Source organism: Nipponia nippon, unplaced genomic scaffold (assembly GCF_047370975.1).
Source record: "Nipponia nippon isolate SJK-2023a ecotype South Korea unplaced genomic scaffold, ASM4737097v1 scaffold_3, whole genome shotgun sequence".
NCBI classification, from domain to species: domain Eukaryota; kingdom Metazoa; phylum Chordata; class Aves; order Pelecaniformes; family Threskiornithidae; genus Nipponia; species Nipponia nippon.
This window is the reverse complement of record NW_028262347.1, coordinates 98961337-98974103: the sequence shown is the minus strand read 5'-3', so window position 1 is coordinate 98974103 and position 12767 is coordinate 98961337. Positions and strand designations below refer to the sequence as shown.

At 40.7% G+C, this 12767-nt stretch overlaps 1 protein-coding gene across 2 annotated transcripts in view; it reads left to right on the top strand.

Moving 5' to 3' along the window:
- The window catches only part of LOC104015451 (uncharacterized), a 31416-nt gene extending 22607 nt beyond the window's left edge, over window positions 1–8809 (top strand). For both annotated transcript variants that reach the window (XM_087767466.1, XM_087767465.1), the window contains exon 12: window positions 5516–8809. In XM_087767466.1, the coding sequence (XP_087623592.1) occupies window positions 5516–5614 (99 nt within the window). In that variant the 3' untranslated portion in view covers window positions 5615–8809. The remainder of the gene's footprint in view (window positions 1–5515) is intronic.
- The last annotated feature ends 3958 nt before the right edge of the window (window positions 8810–12767 follow it).

Sequence of the window (12767 nt, the reverse complement as noted above, 5' to 3'; positions counted from 1 at the left end):
AGAGGACTACACCCTAATTCAGTGTCTCCTGAGCAGTTAGGAAATGGCTTCCAGAGTCCCAACATTGAAACAGATAACTCTTAGCAAATCATACAACTAACCAGTCTGGTAGGCTTCACGTTTTACAGCTATTGAAGCGGGTTAGATGACCAGCAATATCTAGACAGAAATAAAGATCAGAGCTAAGGAAAAAAATCATCTAGTATCACCAGCTAACTGGATATAGAGATCTAAAGGATTACCCAGTTCGTGGGAGGAAGCTAAAACTTGTTTCTGTGAACTTTCCCTATTCTTTATCAGTAATATTCCTCAGATTCAATGTGGGACAATTTATTGCTTAAATTGCTTCCATCTGTAAACCTCATTATAACCATTTAAATCCCTTTAATTTCATATTTTTATTGACTCAGAGAGAAGTCAATGAGCAAAATCAATAAGCGACTTAATAAGGTAAGAACTATCTTTGCTATGAAGCCATGCAAGGCTTTGCTATAGATCAGCAGCTTGCCTGCTTAATGGATGTCTCATATTTAGACTCAGGCAACTCAGCTGAAAAAAAAAAACAAAAAACCTTTGACCTCATCAAGTTTCTAGAAAAACCTTCTCCTCACCACTGAAACTGCAGCATAACCAGACTGGCAGGTACAGAAGGGTCCTGGAACAGAGCAGTGAGGCCCTGCAAGGTCTTGAGGTGCTCCAGCAGCTTTGCAGAGGAGCAGCTGTGGTGGCAGTTTTCCCTCTGACCTCGGTCCTGTTTGATGTTATGGGGTTTTCTGGTCCGTTCACTTCAAACCTCTCGGGAGCTTAACTCTGCTGTGGTTTTAAATAACTCAGAAGAGACCAGTTGTAAAAAGAACATCCATCACATTACTTCTCCCTCCGGCTGTGCAGCAAAATACTAATTCATAAATCAAATGTTGCTTTTTCTTTATGATAACATTACACATTGTCCCAGCGGTGCTGGGTTTCCTGGCTCACTTTGTGTGGTGTAATACCTGTTTTTTCCATAGAGTTTATTCACCTCAGGCCAGAACTCATTCAATTATTTTAGTCTGCTCTGGTCAATTTGAGTAAATTCCTTTGGGCCAACTTGCATTTTGTAAAAGGCTGAAGGAGAATATTTTGGATTAGAGTCCCCAGTTGCCAACATATTCCACATTATTGTCCTGTGAAGAGAATACAGAAGAGCACGTAGCTGTCCAGCTATGAGAAGGATGCCATCATTCCTAAAGCATTTCCTGCACAACCCTGGGCAAGGCACTGTTCCCGAGCTTCAGTCGCCCATCTGCAAAATGGAGACACTTGGAGTGGGAAGTTCAACAGTACATTTCTTCTGAGGCCCTCCAAAAGAATTCGGGCATTTTCTTTAATGGCATTCCACAGCAGACTAACGCAGTACAGAATAGCCTGCCCCAGGTGTAGAAATAAGAACCTGACTCCGGGGAGGCTAAGAGTAGACCTGTTGGATTATTGTCTGATTTATGTACTGTGACAGTAAGTTGTTTGTGCTCGTGCTCACCGACCTGAATGCAAGAATATGCCAAAAAGTAAGGGCTCAGGTTGCACAATCAAGTGACAGCTGTGGCAGCTGTTACACTCTTTCTCAAGCATTGCACCACACCAACCTTGGGGACCATCTGGCAGCTGATCCCCAAACCATACACTGAAGTGCTGTTGCCAAATAATCGGTAATGTGCAGTAACCTACACTGGGTGTTTGCTGAATAATTCAAAAAATTGCCCAGTTGTTGATTTTTTTTTTAATAGAAATGAAAAGCCTTGCTTTATTTATAGAACTGAAACCAGTGTATATAAATAAAGTTTTCACTCCTAACTCCAGTGATCTTTGTGCAAACAAACCTATACTCTTGCTGAGCATGGTGTATCATGAATATTAAGTTACGTGAATCCTCCGAGACCAACCGCTTAGAAGATGGTGAATATAGTTTCTAGGACTGAAGAAGTGGGATACAAAGGTTCGATGGATGAGTCAGGGACACAAGGAATTGCACTAGCTGGTTATGATCTATCTTTACACGGAGCCTGGAAAAGCACAAGACTGAAATCTTTTGCTTGAGCAATGCTACTCACATTTTCTCTGCCCTCTAGCACTGGCTTGGCATGTCCACCCAATATCTTTATTTGCACATACAACCTACAGATACCAGGCATCAGAGAGTTGAGAGGCACGCCAAATTAATTTTTAATATCTAGGAAAATATGATTTAAAAGGCAAAGTGCCCACATATAAGACTTGCAGTTAAAGGGGAGCAGAGGTGCCCACCCTGTTGCCCAAATTATTCAGCACAGAACTTTGCAGATTTCCTCCTTTTGTGAAGTTATGAACTTTCTTCTCTTTGAAATGGAATTAATTCCTATGAATATTTTAATTTATGCATCTGGGTTTTGGTGTTGCACAGAGTAATAACTTGCAATCAGTTTTCTCCTTTATCTTTTTTTTTTTTGGCCTTTGTCCTGCTTCCTCAATTATTTCTAGTTATTAAATAAAACCCACAAGACATCAATAGTCAATGAAGACTGTTCTGTCTTCCATTATTGTAGGCCTGCTACAAAAAATCCCAACAGGTTAACTAAACCCTTAGGCTAGAATCAGTCTTTAGATTACCTGCCACAGAGAGCAGAACTGTAAATGCAGTAAAAGATCCATCTGGCTGGTTATTTTAACAGTCTTAAAGGAACAGACAATTATTATTATTATTATTATTATTATTATTATTATTATTATTATTATTATTATTATTATTATTATTATTATTATTTAATCCAGCAAGGATATAATATGCAGGAGAAAAATGCATAAAATGTACTCATTTTTTGTTGTTGTTTTTTTGTGGGGATTTTTGATACACAGAAAAGAAAGGTCTACTGTGCAAACATGGTCCTGCAGTCAATGAGAGCTCTGCTGGATCAAAAGGCCTATGTCTAGCATTGAGGGCTTGTGGGTTTGAAACAAAGTTGAAGTACAGTTTTCTCTAGTTGTCGTGGGTTATCTTGTCTGGAGTATAAGAAACATCAGGCAATAGGTTTTGCCATTTGTTCTTAAATAAAACCAATTTGGAGCACGCACTTTCAGTTCATCAGGAAGTATGTGACCTCCTGTAGCTAGTAGTACCTAGATGACTATTCATCCTAGGCAAATATAATCCTCATATACCTCCCCATGAATATGAGGATTGCCCTGTTGGACACTCAGGTAAACCATACTTCCCAGGTGAAGCGAATAAGAGAGAGGAGTCCTGTGAAGGTAAAACTGCAGTGTAAATTGGCTTAATCTGAGCAAGAAAGCAAATTCTTGCCTTCCTTGCTGTTTAGAACTGTAGCTGCTCTAAAGTGTAGTGTGATTCTCTGTTCAGTCCTACTGTGAGCAAATGTTCTCTCTTCCTCTATTTGAAAAGTGTAAAAAAATCAGGTAAATTTCTGGAGTTGTTTATTATTGCTGCTGTTCTTATGACTTTTATAATACACTACAGCATATTAATGGCCATATCACGTGTTGGATGCTGTGCATGCACAGAACAAAAAGACAGTATTTGTCCAAACTGTTTACAAGCTCTCTGGCTCCAATCTATCCAAGTCTGTCTGGCTTCAACCATTAGCAGAAAGAAAAGGGCAGAGAAGAGGACAGTTAGCTCTATAAATCAAAATGCTTTCCCGTGCTTGCTCCCAAGTCAGAGCAACTGCTTGCTGCCAAATACTCAAAAGCTGAACCTGGCAAGTCCAGTCTGGTTCCAAGTGCAGCAATTGATTTGCTCAGGACAAAATAGGCATGATTGCTGTGGAAGGGGAAAAAGTTCACTTTTTTAAATTACAGACTCAGTGAGAGATGAGTATGTGCTCTTGAAGATATGACTGCAAAACTTTAGGGATTTTTTACGAGCCATGGAATAGATAATGGGCATTTGGTACTTTGGTGCCTACATATTCTTTGATATTAGTTTGATACTTTCCCAATCTTTGCGTTCTCTCCTCTTCCCTCATTATTAATTTTCATCTGTGACTTTCCCTGAGATTAAATCCCACTTTTTCAGAGGAGAAAGAAATTGGCATCTAATTTGTGTTCCAAAGAACCAAACAAGAATAGAACTATGTTCAGGATAAAAGGCGAAGAATTACAGAAACAGATCAGAAATGTGGCTTATTTCATGATGGATATTTAAGAAGCTATAGCCAGTTTTCTAATTAAGTGAGCTCATGGCTATTTAGAATAACCTGGAGTTAGTGTTTTGTCTTCTCATTCAACAGTTTTGCTAAAGGTTTATTGTTATTTTAAGCTCATTCCCAGAAACATGAATTCACAAAGTGCTTATTTAGAAATGTCCTCATAAACATATTTGAGCAGAGACACTTTTATTTTTTGCCTTGCTGCTTTCTGTAAAGGATGCAGCTCTGATAGGAACATTATACAGAGCATCTGTCTCTAGTAGTCCACCTTAAGGTTACCATGACCGGTTTTTCCTCTATTCTCTCTGGATTTGCCTGTTACAATAAGCTCTCTGTTGTTGCACTGTGACTCATCTTGGATCCTTTCCTCGCTAGATTTCCATATTTCTGTGAGGTCCTTTTTCCACGTGGCACTTTCACCATCAGTGATAATTCCAGCAGGGTCAGCGGTGACGGCAGTTAGTAGTCTAAAATTGTGAAGTATAATTTTCCTTCTGCACCTTCGCATTAGTGCCTCACCTTTTGGTAGTGCCCAGATTTTGAAATGATGCAGTAGAGATGTGAGTGTGTAGAAAAGGGGGACTAGAGAAGAATTGAAAAACTGACATTGAAGTTGTTGTCTTCAGTGGCTGCGTGACAGTATTGTCAATAATACTTGTGGAGGTGAGTAAAGATTAAAAAGAAAACTATCGAGATTAGGTTTGCCTGCATTTAGTTTGATTTAGCAGCAGAACAACCATAACAGAAAACTAGAAGTGAATCAATGAGAAGACAAAAGATCAGCGTAAAACAAGAAGGCGTGTAAGTAGATGAAACCAGCCAGAATACTGCAGAGACAATGAAGGACTGGGGATATCTCCATGAGAGAGAAGAGGACGAGAATATAAAAAGCTTGAAGGGTGGAAAAAACACTGCCCAGAAACATGGGACATGGGGTGAGGTAAGAGTCGGAGACAGGTGAGGTGGCAGCACCACCATGTACATACCCCAGGGAATGGAAAAGAGAAGCTGCTGCTGGATGACTTCAGGGAGGCCAACAGTAGAAAAGTACTTGCCCAGGAGCCAGCAGAGGATCAGTCTATCTTCTTCAAACTGTGAAGGCAATAAAAAGTAGGGCTGTTGGAAGGTTTTAAGACCATGCAGAAGGGCTGGAAGAGCCCCAGATGTCTGCAATGTCAGTTTTCTTACCTGCATAGACAGAGGATGTGAGGTCCAGAGTTTTCACATTGAACTGATCAATTTGCTTTTACGAGCGTATTTTAGGATTTCGTTGGAAATGCCTTTGTCTGAGATTGCTGCCATGCCATCAGGAATGTTCCTAATTCTTTTCCCAGGTCACCTGCACCGTGGAGACCAGAGACAAGATCCACACGGCCCAGCTGAGGAACGCGCTCCTGGAACGTTACCCCACAGCCGCCTGGACCGAGCGGTGATGGGCGCAGCACAAGGGAAAGGGCCGAGGTCCTCTGACAAGTATTTTACAGAGCCCTAATCTTGAGGCATTCAGAACAAATATTATCTTTCAAAGCTGAACAGTTAGCAAATAGTTTCAGGATATTCATTTCCTGCTCAAAATGTAGTGAATGTCCTTGGGAATAAAGTTAAACTCAAAACTTTAGATTAGCTAAGGGAAACTTCTAGTCTCTGCTGGTGTTGGAATTCAATAATTCATTATCAGCTGGCTGTCTGGATTTTGGCTAGCATGTAGGATCCAATGGCTATCAACAAATAAATAGGGAGAAGGCATTTTTCTTTACTTCTGATTATAGACCTCTCTTAATTTTGATGCCCCTAGCTAAAGTAATGCAGCTCCTTCTGCTGGACTTTGCCATACTACTAGTATAGTAATTTTCCATTTCCAAGCCAGAAGCAGTTCTCCATTTGCTGAATCTGCTTCAGGAGATACATACATGGGTGTGCGTGTGGGTTTGAAGACACTTCTGTTCTGATCTTTGCTATCATGTGAGGAAAAATTATGCTAATAAAATGCAATTTAAACAAAACCAAAAAACCTTTGGTAGATAAAAGCCAATATTGTATTCATTTTTTTTCCAAGGGAAACTGATCCTATTTATAAAGTTCCAAAAGATGTTGCAGCAATGAAAAAAAGTATTCTGAATATAATTAGACCTGATGTGCAGACCACAAATGTAATTCTTCCCTCTGTGTTTGGGGACTCAGTATAAAAAGTAGCATATAAAATGGCTTGTGTTTCTTTATAAAAAGGGGTCTCTCCACCTATATGAATTTTGTAATTAGCATTCCACTGATCATCTTAGTCTGCCTCAAACAGATTCTATCCATCTCACCTGACAGATTAAGTACACTGTTAAGAGTGAAATATATTTAAAGACAACATGTTAATAGCCAAAGGCAGTGCCGGGAGAAGAGGAAGCCTAAGTCGTAGGCACGTGGCTAATGCAATTAACAAAGAACACATTGACCTAAATACCATTTTCTTCACTACAGGCAGAGACCAACTAATAAGGTAACAGAGTGGGATGGCAAGAAATGTAGGAGAAATTCAGGCCCACTTCTGAGTGTGTGTACAACAGTTGCCTTTCCACTTGTGCAAAATCCAGTTTAAGGCCAGCTGCAGCGAAGCCAATACATACCATTCCAGTTGGTTAAATTTAATCAGGATTGACCCAAATTTTGGGTGTAGGTATTTTAGTTAGAGATCTTAATCCTGCCTCTAGCATACAAGTTGATAATTAAGTATATAAAATAAATACGGTGTATTTAGCAGTGCCCTAGCGAGCCCAGCTGAAAATCCAGCAAGGTCAGAGTGAGCATCTCCATGGGCTGCGTGGGATCAAATCATTCCAGTTCCCACATGCAGAGCTGGGTGAGCTGTTGCTAGGTGTCGATGAAAATCAGCTTTTACTATAGCTTTCGGAGGAGAAAGATGCTGCAAGCCCATAGGGATGCTCTTTTGCTGTCATGCTACAATTTATAGTTTGAGCTTCCATCCTGAATCCTCCCCTGCAGTTAGGAATGGGCTTGCTAGTACCTTTCCTTTTCTGGTTCTGCAGTGGGAAACTTTTGTCTCTAAAGTACAAGCAAGAAGTCACATGTGGAAGAGGGGATGCCCTGGGGTAGGCGAAAGCTTTCTCTGCCCTCTCTTAACTCTAGTCCATCTGTAGACTAGGAAGGGCATCATCCAGAGAGGTAGAGCAACCTAAACAGAGGGTCCCTATGGACTAAAAAGAATGAACTGTGTATCCAATCTTATGCAGATCTCACCTGTATTGTATCTACTACTCACAGATATCCAGCTATGTCTATAACTTAACTTGTGCCTGCAAGGTAGGACGAAGAGGGCAGTATTCTGGATGTCTCTGCAGTATTTTCCTCTGGGAAATAGTCTGTTTGTTCCTTCTTATTGTGGCTCATGAAGGAGCAGGAGTAGAGAAGAGACTCTCACAAATGGTGGACAGATAATAGAAGTTCACCGATTTGGTCTGGTTTTGGAAGGACCATGTTGGTTTGCACATGGAACTAAAAATTATTGATGCCCCAATGGTTAGTTTCTTTCCCTTCTTGCCATCCGGAACAATGGGTATAGGGCTAGGTCTCCAGAACACGTCCTGTAAATCACAGCTGGTCAGACACAACTCGTTTCTTCACGGTCAGAAGAGTTTAAGAAATCTGTATAGAAATATGCGATTACAGACTACATATTGTGTACGTGCTACTTACATTGAAACAAGCAGTGAGGCACATCATCAAAGAGCAGATTTGGGGATGTAAAACCACTATAAATAAGGGTCTAATTATCCCCTCATCTCTTTTGGCAAAACTCTCAGGAAATTTTGAGGATGTTTCAGGTATCGACATGAGAAGAAAATGGGACTTCATAACCAATGTTCTCAGTAATGGCCAACAGCTTCTGCTGTCCTGAGTCCTTGGTTTATTGTCCTGCATTATCCTGGACTTTATTTTTTTTAGAAGCTCAGAGTATTAGCAACTTCTTTTCTAATCCGTGGGAACTGCATTTAGCAAGTCTTCACAAAACTGGGCCAAGAGAGGTAGCAGATAGAGCAACCAAAAATCAATGCACTCAAAATCACTGTATGATTTTGAAAATGTGCGGGGGCAGGGGGGAGAGGAAAGTGATGTCTAGAAGTTACTCAAAATGTCAAACATGATATATACAGTTTGGTTTTATTTTTATTGTATTAAGTATAAACATAATTTGTAAATCACTCTTCAGTGGTAAACACTTTACATGTGAATATAATGATACCAGAGTTGATTTCCATTCTATATTGCTTTTATGCGAGTCCATTGGCTTTAAAGGTAAGATGAAATACTTCCGAGGGAAAAAAAAATAAAAATTAAACATTTAAATGAATGTATGCAACTGGAAAGAACATTGAAATATCTGTGCTGCTAACCTTTTTGCATTATGAAATATAATAGGACTACAGCATTTCAAAGACCTAATAATGGGGTTTTAATGTTTCATTTAAAGAAGTATTTTTATATGAGTGTTCTTATGTACCTTGACAAAAAAATAACTTTAATGATTATGTAAAAATTCCACAAATTGTTAAATCAGCAAAATGTAAATCTAAGCATTATATTTGTTTGAAAAACAATTAAAATTATGCTATGCCACCTCAGCAATGAAAGATTTGTAATTCTCTCATATGGTACCGACAGCAGCCTTGTATTAAAAATTCAGAGTTCATTTTTTTTTCCTTTCTCTGTCAGTGACATTAAGACGAAATCCACGATATCCGTGCACGAGGAGCTCTGGGCTGCCAGGGAGGTGAGCAGAGCTGGGCAGGACTGCTGCTCTTGATCTGTGGAGTGGGATGGGAGACTGCCAGACTGCTCAGCAGCATGGCTGGGTGAGCATCTCTCCCTACCAGCTTGGAAAGAGACTCTCTCTCACGTAGTGGACCAGGAGCAAATGCCACCTTGCTTCTACCTGGCTGTGTTCCTGGGCAATGCGTCGAGTCTGGGTGCGGAGGTATTCTGGGCTGGGCTTGTGTAGGCAAATGAAGTCCATGATATCTGGTGAATCGGATCTCAGAGATACTCATCACAAATATTGTGAACTTTGGTAAACCAGTCCTTCAATTTCAGGATGCAGCAGACTCCACCAGCTAAAATGCATGTTTGTGACTCCAATGGAAGAGGATGTGCTGACTCAGGTAATTCTGCTAGAGTGAAGCTACTTAGCTTTGGGAGCAGTCCTAGGAATACAAAGTTTGTCAGGGACACAGCACAACTTCCAAGGACTGATGCAAACGAGGCATATTTTTAATTGAAACAAAACCTCTTCCCACATTGATTCCTTAATTTCTTCAGCCAGCTCCTGTTAGCTCTGGATTAACATCTAAAGCTCTGTCTGTGTTTACGTAGCATCAGGAGAAGTTCATCTCCCCATGCAGGGGGCGTGTCCTCACAAGTAACACCTTGTCATCTAGCCTACTGCTTTTGGAAGATTTAAAAACATGTGTTCCTCCTTTCCATGCCAAAATGCTGTAAATGCGTTTGACACGCTATAGCAAACTTTTGCTAGATCCAGACCTAGGTGTGCAGTTTAGTGATCAGAAAAGGAAACTGCAAGACTCCGGGGTTGGGCTGTAATTCCTGCCAGTCATTTATTTGATGGCCTTGGTTCTCCTGTTGCCTTCTTTGCTCTTTGGTTAACTGTAAGCAGTCTGCTACATATAGGATATTGATATTTGCAGTTTCTTTCTAGTACAAACTTTTGCCTTCATGTGCTCCCAACTTTTTGCTGCATCCCGATGGAGGGGGAATCCTGCTGAATGTTGTGCCCTCCAGAGCTGATGAATTTCCCATTGTTCAAAACCGCTTCATTTACTTATTTCTTTCTTTTAAATAAAGCTGCAGCAAAAATTGGTGGCTGTGGTTGGAAAACATCCTAATAAAATACGAATGTTTTGAAGTCATTCAACAATGATCACACATAACAACGGGGTCTCCAAACCCATACAGCCTGTCTCTCTGAAGAAAGGAAGAGCTGGGCAAGTCCTTGAGGGGCAGAGCCAGATCAACTACACCTGAGTGCATCCACAGAAGGGATATGAGGGGCTTGCCCTGCCCCCAGGGGGGAAGGGTATGTCGGTGAGGGGTTTCAGCTGTGCTTTGGTGTTGCCTGAAAGCTCTTCTAGATGCAGGTACTCTTATTTGCGTTTTTTTTTTTTTTAACTGCAAACATTTTAATCTGTCATGCTTCTGAAATTTATGGAAAAGAGTGTTGTTTGCATGCAGTTTTTCTTTTGAAAAAAGAACTTTTAAGGAGTCTAGAGTGTGTTTAGGAGGAGATTTTAACTTGTGTGGTTTCTAAACTTGGTAAATTGGTCTCCCTGTCTATTCCCTCAAGGGGCATATAAGAGGTTTTGCTTTGAGAGAACAGTCTCGAAGAACACTGATTAAATGATGCAACAGTATTCCTTATACCTCTCTTTCCTCCTCTCCCCTCCTCCTTCCCAGTCACGCACGTGCTGTAGTTGTGCTTGGAGTTGCAGGGGCCTTGCAAGGTCTAGCACAGCACGCGGGTTGTGCCATATCGCTGCCTTGCCTCTGAAGAGCAATACTGAAGGGAACGTTGAGGGGGTTTTTGTTGCTTTTGCTTTTAACAAACCATGACGATTTCTTGAGCTGTTCATGCAGGCTTTGCGTACAGGCACCAGTCTGAATAAACATGTTGCTGACAAGATAAACTGAATGTATAGGCTGTTGGCCCTATGCCAAAAGTTTTCATTAAGTCCTCAAATGAGTGGGGTCGTTAAAAAAAAACTCTAGAAAAATCTATTTTGTATGTGGAGCTTACCTCCTGAGAGGCAGGGGAATACAAATGTACAAGCTTGTAATTAACAGGCAAAAAAGCAAAGAATTTTTTAAACTGCGTAGCCTTGTAAATAGTGAAGTGAGACTGATGGCCTCGTTAACGAGGGCTCATATACAACAGTACTGTAATTAAAAAATGTGAGTTGATGATCCCTTCTCTTTATTCAAACATGAGGTGTAAATACAGAAGGAACATAGAATTCGGATGCTCTCATTCATGGAACCATTATTGCACTAGTTACTTTTTTCTTTGCAAAGGTCATTTGCCTGGAAACCTTAAAATCAGTGAGCTAAAAGTTGCTTTCCATAACATGTTCCTTTAAATTCTACTGTATTTCTGTAGAAGGTCTGCAATTTCTGCCCCCCCGCCCCAAGATCGTGCCAGAACGCCCACAAGCAGCAGGCTGTAGGACGTCAAAGACCTTGCCTATAGTGGTCAAACCGACTGCAGACTCTATGATGATGGTCAACAAGGCCACTCCCCCAGCTTTAACTGGGCTCTTTTGCTGTTCAGGAGACCAGCTGCCCAGCCCCAGGGCAAATTAAATGTCCTTAATGAACCCTTGGGTATTTCCAAAGGCTGTCCCAGTTGACTCCTGTTTTGTTTAGAAAAATCTAGGTCAGCATGAAAGAGAGGCAAAGCAGAACGATGTATTGTAATTCCGAGAGAGGTTTTTATCACTCCCTTGCAAAAATGAGCTACAGCCTTTAAGGCTTTAGAAATAGTTCTTGGGAACAGATGGGGGAGACATCTCGTTGCCTCTGTTCAGACTCAACAAAGTTTCTGAGCTGATGCTGCATTTCCTGACCCAGCTTCTCATGAACAGAGCTTGACCTGAGGAGTGATTTGCCAAACATGCTGATCTGGATTACTCACCTGACTTTAAGAAGTACGTTATGCTCATTTCCACGTACTCACATATATTCTGATTTAAAGGTGAAAATGGATCTGGGTAGTTTCTTTGTGTTTTCTCCTGCAACAAAGTTACCAAGCAATCACAACGTAAAAGCACTGTTGTAAGCGATGTGGTTATCTGTGACTTGTATGCAATTATTTCCTTTGATCACCAATGCAGGTCAAATAAATGATGACTTATTTTTGTATATGCTTAGAGAAAACAGGCACTGTTGTTTTACATTTTCTTGGCATCTGCTTGACATTATTAGCATAAAGCATACACAGTTTTGCGCAGAGGTTTTCATAGTAAGGTTGGTTGGTTGTTGTGTGGTTGGTTTTTTTTTTTTCCTCTGATGTTTTCAATTTGAAATGGATGGCTAAGCAGTATTTATTTCCCTTCGGTACTGTCAACAGCCTAGTTGGCAGAAATATCCATCCTGAAAAACCTTTCTTAATGTCAGCTTAGCTTTCTTGGTGGTTTACCTTCTCATTTAGCGGTGTTCTTTAATAGTAGAAGCCCTTCTGCAAGTTTCATTTGGTTTTCCTTTTGGCAGGAAGTAATATTTTCAAACTTTTTTTTTTTTTTTTTTACAGTGAAGTACTAACAGTTGCAAGTGGTTTCTTTGGGCAGGGCAAGTGGGTTGGGTGTCGATGTGGGAGATGTTTGACGCTCAGCCTAGCCTTTCAGCCGCGGCAAGAACAGAAGCGGACACTTCCGTTGCTCTCCCCTTTTGTTTAGGAAAGGGCATTTTGATTGCAGTGGAAAGAATTGCTCTACGTGATTGAGAGTAATCCTTTATTGACTCTATTAGGATGGCCTGGAGAAATGCTTATGTTTCCGAAGAGCCTGTTACTAG